General features: G+C 48.3%; 1 protein-coding gene across 1 annotated transcript in view; it reads right to left on the bottom strand.

Annotated features, from left to right (window-relative positions):
• tsen54 (TSEN54 tRNA splicing endonuclease subunit) overlaps positions 1–15,566 on the bottom strand; it is a 32,203-nt gene extending 16,637 nt beyond the window's left edge. Inside the window, exons 1-7 of the mRNA XM_068004362.1 lie at positions 15,471–15,566; positions 13,065–13,229; positions 11,602–11,665; positions 9,167–9,250; positions 6,412–6,510; positions 2,364–2,416; positions 557–664 (exon numbers count right to left, since the gene is read on the bottom strand). Of these exons, the coding sequence (XP_067860463.1) occupies positions 557–664; positions 2,364–2,416; positions 6,412–6,510; positions 9,167–9,250; positions 11,602–11,665; positions 13,065–13,229; positions 15,471–15,532 (635 nt within the window). The 5' untranslated portion in view covers positions 15,533–15,566. The remainder of the gene's footprint in view (positions 1–556; positions 665–2,363; positions 2,417–6,411; positions 6,511–9,166; positions 9,251–11,601; positions 11,666–13,064; positions 13,230–15,470) is intronic.
• Positions 15,567–15,784: the final 218 nt, after the last annotated feature.

Raw genomic sequence — 15,784 nt, forward strand, 5'->3', positions numbered from 1 at the left:
TGCAGTGAAGCGGCACTGGTTATTTTTATTGCAGAAAGCCAGCGTGAAGCTTTTCTGAGTAAGACTAGAGTCGGCAAAGTCAAAGATGGCAAACAGGAAGAATTTATACAACGCTGGCACAAGGCTAATGAGCCAAATGGCCTCCTCCTGTGCTGTAATTTCTAAGAGCCTTACTCCTACTCCGATTCCTATATTCCTTGCAATGCAGTGGAGAGCGCTCTTTTTGAGATTTGGGATTAAAGGGCACTGTTCTGGCACAGCAGCAATCCTAGCTTTGCAACCATACTACACCCGGCCTGGGAGAGCCTGATGCCGACTGAGTGACTAAACTAGAACAAGCCTTCCACTTCCCAGCATCGACATCCTCCACCTCTAGCGCACAAAATTCAACCAAAAAAAACTAACGATAATGCAGCTGACTGGGAGTTAGGCCCTTGTGAAACTATCCTGATCTCGTGACCCATTTTAAGAAGCTGTTATTACTGACAAGCCCGTTAGTTAGCCCCCCCCCCCCCCCCCTCCACCCCGCCAACCCACTGTCTGTCCTAATTTGTACCTTGCACCGTGCTGGCTGTGACTTCGCTTCCTCTTGCGATGGCGCTTGTCCGTGTCGCTGTGAGAAGGATCCAGGTGTACTTTTCGCTCGTAGGAACTGCAAATTGTACTAAAAGAGAGAACTTGCATTTATCTAGAGTTTTCACGACCTCAGGACGTCCCAAAGCGCTTTACAGTCAATGAAGCACTTTTGAAGTGTAGTATCTGTTGTAATGTAGGAAATGTGGCAGTCAATTTGCGCAGCAAGTTCCCACAAACAGCAATATGATAATAACCAGATAATCTGTTTTAGTGTTGGTTGAGGGATAAATGTTGGCCAGGACACCAGGGAGAACTTCCCCCTGCTCTTCTTCAAACCGCGTCATGGGATCCACCTGAGGGGGCAGATGGGGCCTCGGTTTAACATCTCATCCGAAAGACAGCGCCTCCGACAATGCAGCACTCCCTCGTTACTGCTCTGGAGTGTCAGCATAGATTTTGTGCTCAAGTCTCTGGAGTGGGGCTGAACCCACGAGCTTATGACTCAGAGGCAAGTGTGCTACCCACTGAGCCACGGCTGACACCCAAGCCTTGACGGAAAAAAAGACAGAAAGAAAGACGCATTTATCACATCGCTCAGAAACATCTCAAAGCACTTCACATATAATGAATTACTTTGAAATGACCGTTATGCAGGGAAGTGTGGCAGCTATTTTGTACACAGCAAGATCCCACAAACGCCAGGTAGATGAATAACCAGTTAACCTTTTTTTTGATGGTGCTGGATGAAGGAGGAATGTTGGCCAGGACAGAGCGCGAACTCCATTCTCTTCTTTGATAGGTACCATAAGCATCCTTTACATTCACCCAAACCAACCGAACAGGCAGGCGGGACCTCGGTTTACCACCGCATCCAAAGGATGGCAACTCTGACAATGGAGCACTCCCGCAGTTTGGGATTGGAGTGTCAGTCTAGTTTGTGTGTTCGAGACACGATACATGGCTGAAACCCATTACCTTCTGACCTAGATGAGGGAGTGCTACCAACGAAGCCAAGTTGACCATCACAATAAGATATCTGGGTATGACTCTGCACCTTATTTGTTTGTGTCCGCCGATTGGAAGCTACGGCCTGTAGCAGTGAGCAAGTTCTGCTGCATTCGCAATGGCAGAACATGCCCAGAAAACAAACTGTAGTTTCTGATCAGTATTCAGGAATGAAAACTGGTATCAGCAAAAGAGACCATGATGCTGTTGGATTGTAATTAAAAACTCAACTGGTTCACTAATATCCTTTTATTGAAGGAAACCAGCCATCCCCAGTCTGGCCTATATGTGACTCCAGTCACACACCAACTCGTGGTTGACTCTTAACTGCCCTCTGGAGTGGATTTGGGGTGTTCAATAAATGCTGGCCTTGCCAGTGACGCCCATATCCTGAGAATAAATGATTTTTTTTTAAAAAATGCTTCTCTTCTTTGTTCTAACCCTGCAAATGCTTTCAAGGATTGACACGGCTGACGTCAGTTGCATGTGCCTGCTCTTTTGAAAAAGCATTCTGCTCAAAATCATCCAGCAGTGCCTCACTAAAAGCTCAACGACAAAACACAATCCATCAGATGTAAAAGGGGAGGGACTAATAGTGCACACTCCACTCGTAACAAAGCTTCTGGTTAAATTTCCACGGTAATGTCACAAAGGTTTGCGAGAAAGAGCACAACTCAAGAAAGGGAGAGAGTGGGGCGCAAACGAAGGAGGTGCATAAGGGAACACAGGGAGGGGATCACGCACGCATGAGAAAGAGCAGAATGCAGGAGAAAGGCCTTTACCTGGAATCGAACCGCATTATAACATAACCCAGTCTTTTCAAATGGCTGTAAACCTTCAAAAACAAAAAGGGAAGAAAACTTTGAGAGAATATTGCAAAACAGCTCCTCAAGCCAGTGCTATGTAGAGTATTAAATACCAGAAGCAGTGAATAACCACACCAGAGTAGCAGGTGGTAAATATTCCAAGGACTAAAAAAAACTTTTTTTTTTGCAAAATCCAAATTTAAACAGAAAGCTTACAATCCCTAGATTTTAACTCAAGTTCTGTACAATATTTACAAAGCAAGTACATTAATTAATAAGCAATGCTGTTTGGTTAACAAAACAAGAGGTAACTTCTTGCATTGAGAGGCATCAAGTCCACACCAGTATCTCCCACACCACATAAACTAAACCCTCCCAGTGCTATGGGGAGACAGGCTACGGTAGCTGGTCTAAAAGCCGGGGTGGGGAGGGAGAAGAGGATTTGCTTGGGGAAAGATCTCCTACACATTGGTTAAGTGTTTCTGACTTGGTCAACTCATGTACCTGTGCAAAATGCAGAGTCTTGTTCCCACTCTGCATCTATCCAGTATTTTACAAACAATTCATCATACTCCTCCAAAGTGTGAACAGGTTTACCCAATGAACAGCTTACGTTTACAGAAAGGCACCAGGTTTGATCCCTGGCCTGTGCTTGGTTAGCTGATCTCAACCAGGGCAACAGTAAGGGTCCTACAATTTGCCTCAACGCCCTTAGGAAAGGTGGGGGAATAAAAAGGCCAGGACTCTCACTCCTGATCACCGTCAGTGACTCCTGCAGTAACTGTCGATGAGGACACAATCAAACTGAGCAGTGACACTCCCCACGCTCAAATAGCTTACTGACACTAACGGTCAACATACATGAATAATGGCCACCTGCGCGAGGGTGCCCAGCACTCAAACAAGGAGTAAACAGCAGTCAGTCGCATGACATAGTCCGCACTATCCTACAAGACTCAACAGCGTTACAAAGCCTCTATCATTTCTCAAAATCAAGCAATTTAGACTCCACTGTGCTCAAGGTGAGAGTGAGCATGCCTGGTGCATGTCACTTTATTTGTTCAGGATCTATGCAAAATACCAATGGGACCTCTGGAGTAAGCTGAAGTCCTGAAGTGCACTCTTTCTGCCATCAGAGGAACATCTATCTACGTTGCCTTGATTCCCATTAATAATGGAAAATATATGCAGTGGAGCATGGCGATACCAGTGAGCCTTGTACAACGTCAGACCCCCTGTGGCTGCTTCCCCCAACCCCTGCGCTTTTTGACACTGTCAGCTCCTCGAACAGTACATGTGCCACATAAATTGGAGAGCTTTTTGAGCCAGCATGTAGAAAGTCCTACGAGAGGGGGCGGTACTGGACCTAATTCTAGGGAATGTGGCCGGCCAAGTGGAAGAAGTGCTAGTAGGTGAGCACTTTGGTGACAGTGACCATAATTCGGTGAGATTTAAGGTGGTCATGGAAAAGGACAGGGAGGGGCCGGAAATAAAGGTTCTAAATTGGGGGAAGGACGATTTTAATAGGATAAGGCAGGATCTGGCCAAAATGGACTGGGATCAGCTGCTTGTAGGAAAATCCGCATCGGAGCAATGGGAGTCTTTCAGAAGGGAGATTGAGACCATACAATGGCAACATGTTCCCGTAAAGGTCAAGGGTGGTTCCAAGAACTCCAGGGAACCTTGGATGTCAGGGGATATACGAGAATGGATTAGGAAAAAAAGGAGGGCTTTTGGCAGATACAAAAGGCTAAAGACGGAGGAAGCCCTAGAGGAGTACAAAAAGTGCAGGGGGATACTTAAAAAAGAAATTAGGAGATCAAGGAGGGGCCATGAAATAACACTGGTGAGCAAAATAAAGGAAAATCCTAAGATGTTTTATAAGTATATTAAGGGTAAGAGGATGACTAGGGAAAAAATAGGGCCCATTAGGGACAAAAATGGCAATCTGTGTGTGGAGCCGGCAGATGTAGGAGGGGTTCTAAATGAATTTTTTGCATCTGTTTTCATTATGGAGAAGGACGATGTAGACATAGAAATACGGCAGGGGGACTGTGATATACTCGAACATATTAACATCGAGCGGGAGGAGGTATTGGCGGTTTTAGCAGGCCTAAAAATGGATAAATCCCCAGGCCCGGACGAAATGTATCCCAGGCTACCGTGTGAGGCAAAGGAGGAGATTGCGGGGACTCTAACACAGATATTCAGAACCTCTCTGGCCACAGGGGATGTGCCAGAGGACTGGAGAACCGCTAATGTAGTACCATTATTCAAGAAGGGGAGTAGGGAAAAACCGGGGAACTACAGGCCAGTGAGCCTAACATCAGTGGTAGGAAAATTATTGGAAAAAATTCTGAAGGACAAAATTAGTCTCCACTTGGAGAAGCAAGGATTAATCAGGGATAGTCAACATGGCTTTGTCAAGGGAAGATCATGTCTGACTAATTTGATTGAATTTTTTGAGGGGGTGACTAGGCGTGTGGATGAGGGTAACGCAGTGGATGTGGTATACATGGATTTCAGTAAGGCCTTCGATAAAGTCCCCCACAGGAGACTGGTCAAGAAGGTACGAGCCCATGGAATCCAGGGTGCCTTGGCACTTTGGATACAAAACTGGCTTAGTGGCAGAAGGCAGGGGGTGATGGTCGAAGGTTGTTTTTGTGACTGGAAGCCTGTGGCCAGTGGGGTACCACAGGGATCGGTGCTGGGTCCCTTGCTGTTTGTGGTCTACATTAATGACTTGGATATGAATGTAAAAGGTATGATCAGTAAGTTCGCTGATGATACAAAGATTGGTAGGGTGGTAAATAGCGAGGAGGATAGCCTCAGTCTGCAGGACGATATAGATGGGTTGGTCAGATGGGCGGAACAGTGGCAAATGGAATTTAACCCGGAAAAGTGCGAGGTGATGCACTTTGGAGGGACTAACAAGGCAAGGGAATACACAATGAATGGGAGGACCCTAGGCAAGGCAGAGGGTCAGAGGGATCTTGGTGTGCAAGTTCACAGATCCCTGAAGGCGGCGGAACAGGTAGATAAGGTGGTAAAGAAGGCATATGGGATACTTGCCTTTATTAGCCGAGGCATAGAATATAAGAGCAAGGAGGTTATGATGGAGCTGTATAAAACACTGGTTAGGCCACAGCTGGAGTACTGTGTGCAGTTCTGGTCGCCACACTACAGGAAGGATGTGATCGCTTTGGAGAGGGTGCAGAGGAGATTCACCAGGATGTTACCAGGGCTGGAGCGCTTCAGCTACTGGGAGACTGGGAAGATTGGGTTTGTTTTCCTTGGAGCAGAGGAGGCTCACACGGACTGCAGCGGTTCAAGAAGGCGGCTCACCACCACCTTCTCGAGGGCAATTAGGGATGGGCAATAAATGCCGGCCTTGCCAGCGACGCCCACATCCCATGAACGAATAAAAAAAAAAGGCTGAGGGGGGACATGATTGAGGTGTACAAAATTATGAGGGGCACAGATAGGATGGATACTAAGGAGCTTTTTACCTTCGTTGAGGGTTCTATAACAAGGGGACATAGATTCAAGGTAAAAGGCGGGAGGTTTAGAGGGGATTTGAGAAAGAACTTTTTCACCCAGAGGGTGGTTGGAGTCTGGAACTCACTGCCTGAAAGGGTTGTGGAGGCAGGAACCCTCAACATTCAAGAAGCATTTGGATGAGCACTTGAAATGCCATAGCATACAAGGCTACGGACCAAATGCTGGAATATGGGATTAGAGTAGACAGGGCTTGATGGCCGGCGCGGACACGATGGGCCGAAGGGCCTCTATCCGTGCCGTATGACTCTAAATTATTCAACCAAGGGATGAAGAAAAATCAGCTCATGCCGTAGGCCCCGTTTTGGTATTCTGTGCATAGCCGACCTTTCTGTTGGATATCGCAGATCATTTGAGCTGAACGTCGTGACTAACATGACTTGTTTGTTGCGTTGGCCCATGGAATCAGTTGCACCCCACGACCCAAAGTTAGTGCTAGAAATGAGGTCACTTCCTGTCCCGGTACCTGATACTGCTGCAATGGAATGGTTCTGGCAGACAGTAAAATGTCATACGACTCCTGAATGGACAGTGGCAGCTCTCTGTAATATATCTGTATGGACCCCTGGAAGACAGGTAAACTGCAGTAAGTATTTAAACAAACAAGCGGCCTCATTGACAACATAACGACAGGAAGCATGTAACCTTAGCATTAGTTTAGTGCAACTGCAGGATGGGATGACACTTCCTATACACAAGGGCCAGCTGAAATTGGAGCCATAATAGAGGGTCGATTTTAACTCTTATGCACATTGCAGGCAGTTGGAATTTTAACCTGCTCCTCAACTATTTACAATCTATATCAATGACTTGGATGAAGGGACTGAATGTATGGTTGCTAAATTTGCTGATGACACAAAGGTAGGTAGGAAAATAAGTTGTGAAGAGGACATAAGGAGTCTGCAAAGGGATATAGATAGGTTAAGTGAGTGGGCAAAAATTTGGCAGATGGAGTATAATGTGGGAAAAGGTGAACTTGTCCACTTTGGCAGGAGGAATAGAAAAGCAGTATCTTATTTAAATGGAGAGAGATTGCAGAAGTCTGAGGTACAGAGGGATCTGCGTATCCTAGTACATGAATCACAAAAAGTCAGTACACAGGTACAGCAAGTGATTAGAAAGGCAAATGGAATGTTGTCATTTATTGCAAGGGGAATGGAATATAAAAGTAGAGATGTTTTGCTACAGTTGTGCAGGGCATTGGTGAGACCACATCTAGAATACTGTGTGCAGTTTTGGTCTCCTTATTTAAGAAAGGACATAATTGCTTTGGAGGCAGTTCAGAGAAGGTTCACTCGACTGATTCCTGGGATGAGGGGTTTATCCTATGAAGAAAGGTTGGACAAGTTGGGCCTGTATACACTGGAGTTTAGAAGAATGAGAGGTGATTTTATTGAAACATATAAGATCCTGAGGGGACTAAAAGGGGTAGATGTTGAGGGGATGTTTCCCCTTGTGGGAGAGACAAGAACTAGGGGCCACCATTTAAAAATAAGGGGTCTCTCATTTAAGATGGAGATGAGGAGAAATATTTTCTCTGAGGGTCGTGAGTCTGTGGAACTCCCTTCCCTAGAGAGCGGTGGAGGCAGGGTCATTGAATATTTTTAAGGCTGAATTAGATAGATTCCTGATTAACAAGGGAGTGAAAGGTTATAGTAGGTAGACGGGGAAGTTGGAGGTCACAATCAGATCAGCCATGATCTTATCAAATGGCAGAGCAGGCTTGGGGTCGAATGGCCTACTCCTGCTCTTATTTTATATGTTCGCATGACCTCACACTTGCCTACATTGAAATCCATTTGCCACAGTTTTGCCCATTCACTTAATCTATTAATAGCTCTCTAATTTTATGCTTCCATCTACACTGCTTACAATGTTGCCTATCTTTGTGTGATCGGCAAACTTGGATATGTGGCTCTCTATCCCATCATCTAAGTCATTAATAAATACAGTGAATAGTTGAGGCCCTAACACAGATCCCTGTGGAACAACACTAGTCACATCCTGCCAATTCAAGTATCTGCCCACTATCGCTACTCTCAGTCTCCTGCTGCTCAGCCAATTTCCTAACTAGGTCATTAATTTGCCCTCAGTTCCATGAGCTTCAACTTTAACTAACAGTCTCATATGAGGGACTTTATCAAATGCCTTCTAAAAGTCCATATAAACAATATCCATAGACATTCCCCTATCCACTATTTTAGTCACCTCTTCAAAAAATTCAATCAGGTTCGTCAGGCATGACCTACCCTTTACAAATCCATGCTGGCTCTCTCTGATCAGCTGAAAATTTTCAAGGTGTTCAGTCACTCTATTCTTAATTATAGACTCTAGTAATTTCCCAACAGGTGTTAAGCTAACTGGTCTATAATTGACATTCTTTCTCATTATTTCCCACAGACTGTTATTCAGTCCAGCCTGCTACAGTATACAAACACTGACCTTGTCCTGTTTAACCCTTACAACTGTTACAGAATTAGTATAATGTGCATACATGCTTTTATGGCTATTCTACCTTATGTGTCTACTCTTACACTTTCAGCTGGCCAGGCCACTGGTTACAGTGGAAGTGAGGCAAGGAGAAGAGACAATGTCCACCTCACCCTTGGGAATTGTGCTTCCTGCAAACAGACTGCTCCACAGCACAACACCAGCTGACTTGGAAAGCTGGAGGACAATGTATAGTGTCACTTGGTCTGAGGAGAGAAAACCGGAGAACAGCCTGCACGCTGGCTGGGCATCATTTTTTTTAATGCCCTCTCCTTCTTCTCCCAAAAGGTGTTGACTATTGCTGGGATACTTCAGACTACCTCATGCAAGAAGCCACTCTTCATGCGAGAGTCTAGACGTCAGCGGGATATTCACCCGCAGGGAGTTTCGCAGCCAAGTCGGTAACGCAAAGATCAACAGGAATGCAATCAGCACTGAGCGAATATATCCCTCCATCACCTAGTCCAATTATTACACCCCCGCCAAGTGCAGCCCGGTTAAACAGACTGGGAATCGAACTTGATAATTTTCCTGGTCTGTAAAGTTCAGTAACTGGCAAGCTTTCTGCAATAACAATCGTGTAAATAATTCTCAAACGTGAATTTAAAATTCCCCAGTACAGCAGCTGCTTTTAAAAAATTAATTCTTGGGATATGGACATCACTAGCAAGGCCAGCATTTATTGCCCATCCCTAGTTGCCCTTTTAGGTCTTACAGTTTTGTGTACTCACACACTCAAGAAGATACAGTGCTTCCTCAGGGTACAGCAGTTGCTTCCCGTGTGCCACGTGCCCCATGGTGTGCCAGAATTTCCCCTGTGCAGAATAACGGGATTGGGGGGGGGGGGGGGGGGGGAAGAGAGGTGGAGAAGGTGCAGCATAATAAAGAAATGAGACATGTTGCAGTTACACTAAATACCAATGATAAAATCATTGCAATGAACTTCCGTTACTGAATGTTAGAAAGGAATGAAAGAATTAAAGAACTTGCATTCCTGTAGCTCTTTTCACAACCTCAGGATGTCCCAACGCGCTTTACAGGCAATGACGTACTTTTGAAGTGTAGTCACTGTTGTGATGTAGGAAACGTGCCAGCCAACTTGTGCACAGCAAGTTCCCACAAATAGCAATGTGATAACGACCAGATCATCTGTTTTACATGTTGGTTGAGGGATAATTATTTGCCAGGACACCAGGGAGAAGTCCCCTGCTCGTCTTTGAACTAGTGCCATGAGATCTTTTACGTCCACTTGAGAGGCAGACAGGGCTCGGTGTAAAGTCTCATCTGAAAGACTACACCTCTGACAGTGCAGCACTTCCCTCAGTACTGCACTGGAGTGTCAGCCTAGATTATGTGCTCAAGTCTCTGGAGTGGGGCTTAAACCGCACGTATCAAATCCCCATTAGAAACAGAACTGCTGCTACCCCGATGCCTCAGCAAGTGGATCCAGTCAGAACCTGAGCCATGCAGACTGGGATGGTCCCCAAGTTAAACTCGGGATCTGTGCTGAGTTAGTTGATCTCAATCAGGCAATGGACTTCAGTATCTAAGGTTTAGGGAGGAGAAAATCAGTCAGGGCCCCTGCCCCATCAACGCCTGCTGGAAAGTGTGCCAATGTGGACATCAGATGAGAACAGGAGCGGGCTTGGATACGATGCCCCCCCAGGCTTGCTGATATTCACCGGCTAGGCTCATGCATTAATGTTGACCACATGGACACCTGTGGGATCTTACCATAGCAGGAAATGAATGCCTAAAAGGAGAGACAGGGAGGAGTGTGAAGTAAGCAAAAGAAAGTATTTTCCTTTATTTTTCTTAAAAAAATAAATCAGCCTCCCACCGTCTGTTTGAGGGGGCCGGCTGGCACCACAATGGGGGTGATGCACAAGAGGCCAGAGTCAGTGAACTGAAGGGTGCATGAGGAGCTGTGAGGCTGGAGGAGGTTGCAAAAACAGGATGGGGCAAGGCTGTGGAGGGATTTGAAGACTGATAGTTTCAATGCAATACACTGGGGGACATGGCGTTAATTAGAGTAGGCCATAGCTGAGTAGGATGCCTTTTTATCATGATAGCCCATTAAGAATTGATTTCCCTTGCTCCATGCCAATGGAGTAACCTGCTGGTTTAGTGGCTCCAACCCATAAAAAAAGAAAGTCTTTCTTTAGCACCTTTCATGACCCCAGGACATACCCAAGTGCTTTACAGCTAATGAAGTACTTCTTGAAGTGCAGTCATGTTGTAATGCAGGAAAACACAGCAGTCCCACAATCAGCAAAGTGATGATGACCAGATAATCTGTTTTAGTGATGTTTGTGGAGGGATTGGTATTGGCCACTGGCCACTGCACCAGGGAGAACTGCCCCGCTCTTCTTCGAAAAAGTGCCATGGGATCTTTTACATCCACCTGAGGGGGCAAATGGGGCCTCGCTTTAACGTCTCATCCAAAAGATGGCACCTGTGACAGTGCAGCACTCCCTCTGTACTGAAGTGTCAGCCTAGATTATGTGCTCAAGTTTCTGGAGTGGGATCTTCTGACTCAGAGCGAGAGTTGAGCCACGGTTGATACCATCCAGTGAGATGGAATAATTTCTGGTGAGATTTGGTAAAATGTGACTTTTCAGCTCTGCATACTGGTACAGCAGCTGAGTCTCTCAGCTGCCTGAAATACTGGTGGATTGTGGATTATGGATTCAGGAGAGGCACCATTAGGTCAGATGTGATTTTGGTTAGGCGTGACAAATTGGTTTCCACCACGATGGCTTCTACTATACTGGGGCAGAGTTTTGGCAATCAAATTCTCATCCTGTGACAGAAAGAGGAGGTGCTTTAAAAGGGGAAGGGTGAAATCAGGCTGTATGATAACTTGTAACAAATGCATTCCCACCTTCCTTTGTATGTTACTTCAAATAAAGAGTTAACCTATTTATTTTTATCACCTTTGTTAAAATGGCATCCAAAGGAATCACATAAAAACATGTTAATGAGCTTGTTACAAATATAATTTCACTCCCCCAGGCTTTACAACAGGGTGTGTGAGGACATGCTTTTGCTGAAAATTAATACAGTTTTTTGCTGACTTATGATTAAAACAAAAGCATAAAAGTCTGAGGTTAAGGGTTCAGACGACAGCAATCTACATTAGGAACAGCAATAAAGATAAACTCACCGCGTTGGATTTCAGCTCTACGATGCTCTCTTGGGGTTTCCACTCTGCTTTTATCAGGCTTCCTCTGGATAAAATGGAGAGGACAACTTTATGCAGCTACTTCCAGCAAAGCAAAACACGGCAATACAGTAAGCGCAAGGCAGTCAACGAGAATCTGCTTGCTCAGTAAAAAAACGGAATGGAGAACACATTAACTGCACAGTCCCGGGCATATATAAAGCCTCAGTCTAAATAGCAGACTGTACTAAGCCCTCGACTATCACCAGAATTATTAACTGGTGCCGAGACCAGGGAAAGCCTGCCTTTCAGTAGACTCCCCCCCCCCCCCCCACCCCACCCCTAAATTGCACTGACTCAGCGTCTAATTTGTGCTATCTCTATTGTAGGACGACTTTGATGTGACAGTGTAGAGGGAGCTTTACTCTGTATCTAACTCGTGCTGTACCTGCCCTGGGAGTGTTTGATGGAGCAGTGTATCATAGTAGGTACAGCACAGGAAGAGGCCATTCCACCCATCATGCCTGTGCCAGCTCCTTGAACTGATTTACTGGCATGGTGCCAGGGATGAGGGACTTCAGTTGTATAAAGACTGGAAAAGCTGGGGTTGTTCTACTTAGCCCCACTCCCCTGCTCTTTCCCCATAGACCTGTACATTTTTTCCCTTCAAGTATTTATCCAACTCCCTTTTGAAAGTTCCTATTGAATCTGCTTCCATCACCCTTTCAGGCAGTGCATTCCAGATCATTCCAACACGCTGTGTAAAAAAATGTCCTTATGTCACCTCTGGCTCTTTTGCCGATCACCTTAAATCTGTGCCCTCTGGTTACCAACCTCTCTGCCACTGGAAACAGTTTCTCCTTATTTACTCTGTCAAAACCATTCATGATTTTGAACACCTCTATCAAATCTCCCCTTAACCTTCTCTAAGTAGAACAACCCCAGCTTTTCCAGTCTCTATACAACTGAAGTCCCTCATCCCTGGCAGTAAATCAGTTCTGCACCCTCATTAAGGCCTTAACATCCTTCCTAAACTGTCGTGCCCAGAATTGAACACAATACTTCAGCTGAGGTCTAACCAGTGCTTTATAAAGGTTTAGCATAACTTCCTTGCTTTTGTACTCTTATACCTCTATTAATAAAGCCCAGGATCCCATTTGCTTTTTTAACAGCCTTCTCAAATTGTCCTGTGTAGAGGGAGCTTTAATCTGTAACTAACTTACAATCTAACCAGCATACCTATGCACTATTAAGTGGGCATTAGAAGCATTACTTACGACTTACGAGTAGGTTGAATAGTGAACTCTTGTTGAACCAGGGCACAAAACAACTGAGACTAGTACATTTAGCAAAGGACCAGAGATGGGGGAACAGGTACTGTTACTGTAGGGGTGGGCCAGTCGTTTGTTCTACAGATTGCTGATTTTAAGCCCCGATAGTTCTGATTAATAAGCAGCAGTTCTTACAGTCGTTCCACTCTCTCTTCGGAGAGGAGCTGCCACTGTTCCTCTCGACACACTCGCAGCCTCTCAGCCTGCTCTTCGGAGTGATCCGGGATGAAGTCTTTCTGGCCATGGGTCCGCTGGGGAATCTTGTGATCCCGGGATCGTGTTGCAAAGAGTTCCTCAGAGCTGCAAAAGGGGCATAAAAAAATAAAGCATGCAGACCTTAGCCATCTACTTGTTGAAGCATTCATTTGGTTTTGTGCGTGTTTGTCTCCCTACGCAATGTGTGTATATCTGATTCAACCATTCTCTGTGCAAGGCTCTGATGACATGCCTGTCTCACTCACCCAGGGGTGAGCAGGTACATACTTTGTTATGTAAAAGAACGAAGAACTTGCATTTATATAGCATCTTCCGTGTCCTCAGGACGTCCCAAAGCGCCTCGCAGACAATGAATTACGAGTATGTGCTCAAATCTCTGAAGTGGGGATTGAACCCACAACCTTCTGACTCTGGAGGTGAGTGTACTACCCCTGAGCCAAGGCGAACACTGTATTTTTGCAAAACCCAAATACCCATTAAGGCTCATCACAACCATTCCTTCTACCAGATCACACAGTCTGCACTTCTTTAATTTCTTAAGAGGTAAACAACCAAATGAGTACTTCCCCGAAAAGGGAATGATCAGATGTTCCCTAATTTCAAACAACTCCACCCCTCTCTTCCTCACCCCCACTCAACTCCCCAGCCTACCCTTCCCCCTCTCTTCCCTCCCCCTCCTTCTTCACCCTCTCTTTCTTTCCCTCCCCCTCCCTTCTTCACCCTCTCTTTCCCTCCCCCCTCTTTCCCTCCCCCTCGCTCCTTTCCCCCCTCGCTCCTTTCCCCCCCTCCCCGCTCGCTCCTTTCTCCCCCTCCCCCGCTCGCTCCTCCCCCCTTTCCTCCCCCCTCTCCTTTCCCCCCTCTCCGCTCGCTCCTTTCCCCCCCGTCGCTCGCTCCTTTCCCCCCCTCTCCTCCCCCTCCCTCCCTCCCTCTCCGCTCACTCCTTTCCCCCCTCTCCTCCCCCTCCCTCCCTCCCTCTCCGCTCGCTCCTTTCCCCCCTCTCCTCCCCCCTCCTCCTTTCCCCCCTCTCCTCCCCCTCCCTCCTTTCCCCCCTCTCCTCCCCCCTCCGCTCGCTCCTTTCCCCCTCTCCTCCCCCTCCCTCCCTCCCCGCTCGCTCCTTTCCCCCCTCTCCTCCCCCTCGTTCCTTTCCCCCCCTCTCCTCCCCCTCGCTCCTTTCCCCCCTCTCCTCCCCCTCGCTCCTTTCCCCCCTCTCCTCCCCCTCGCTCCTTTCCCCTTTCCTCCCCCTCGCTCCCCCCTCTCCTCCCCCTCGCTCCCCCCTTTCCTCCCCCTCGCTCCCCCCTTTCCTCCCCCTCCGCTCGCTCCTTTCCCCGCTCTCTCCCCCCCCTCTCGCTCCCCTCCCCCCTCCTCCTCCCCCCCCCCCTTCCCCCTCCCGCTCCTTTCCCCCTCCCCTACCCCCCCCCCCCGCTCGCTCCTTTCCCCCTCTCCTCCCCTACCCCTCCTTCCCTCTCGCTCCTTTCCCCCTCCCCTACCCTCCCTCACTCTCCGCTCGCTCCTTTCCCCCTCCACTACCCCTCCCTCCCTCTCTTTCCCCCTCCCTCCCTCCCTCTCCGCTCGCTCCTTTCCCCCTCTCCTCCCCCCCGCTCCTTTCCCCCCTTCCTCTCCTCCCGCTCGCTCCTTTCCCCCCTCTCCTCCCCTCCCCTCTCCTCTCCCTCGCTCCCCCCCGCCTCTTCCCCCCCATCTCCCTCCCCCTCCTCCATCCCCCCCCTCCTCCATCCCCCTCCTCCTCCATCCCCCTCCATCCTCCCTCCACTCCCTCTCCTCATCCTCCCTCTCCCCTCCCTCCTCATCCTCCCTCCCTCCATCCCCTCGCTCCTTTCCCCACCCACCTCTCCCCTCGCTCCTTTCCCCACCCACCTCTCCTCTCCCCACCCACCCACCCACCTCTCCGCTCCTTTCCCCCCCACCCACCTCTCCCCTCCCCCCCACCCACCGCTCCTTTCCCCCCCACCCACCTCTAACCCTCCCTCATCTCCCCTCCCTCCTCTCCTTTCCGCACCCACCCCTCCCTTCCGCACCCACCCCTCCTCTCCCTCCCGCACCCACCCCTCCTCTCCTCTCCCTTCCGCTCCCACCCCTCCTTTCCCTTCCCTCCACCCCCGCCCGCCTGTCAGGAGGGACGGTTGTCTTTTTAAGCAGAACTCAGTCAGGCCCCGGGATCCTATCGGGGCTCGGGCTCGACTCTAACGCTCGCTCCGCGTGGCCCAGCTGCATTTAGAGCAGCTCCAGCCCCCGTTACCCGGCCACGGATCCGATCCCAGGCCCGGCCTTGCTCTGCTCGCTCTGCTCACCACCCCCCCGGACCTTTACCTAAGCGCACGGCTGCTCCTGCTTTCCACCACGCTCAAAACCCGCTCCCTCTCCGCCTCCATTTACAGCGTAAGAAAGAAGCTGGAACCGCGCCGGGTCCTAGCGCCCGCCAAAATCAGTGCAACCCTGAGTTTCGGCCGGGTCCTAGCGCCCGCCAAAATCAGTGCAACCCTGAGTTTCGGCCGGGTCCTAGCGCCTGCCACAATCAGTGCAACCCTGAGTTTCGGCCGGGTCCTAGCGCCCGCCAAAATCAGTGCAACCCTGAGTTTCGGCCGGGTCCTAGCGCCTGCCACAATCAGTGCAACCCTGAGTTT

The sequence above is a fragment of the Heptranchias perlo genome, chromosome 23 (genome assembly GCF_035084215.1).
Source record: "Heptranchias perlo isolate sHepPer1 chromosome 23, sHepPer1.hap1, whole genome shotgun sequence".
In the NCBI taxonomy this organism is placed as follows: domain Eukaryota; kingdom Metazoa; phylum Chordata; class Chondrichthyes; order Hexanchiformes; family Hexanchidae; genus Heptranchias; species Heptranchias perlo.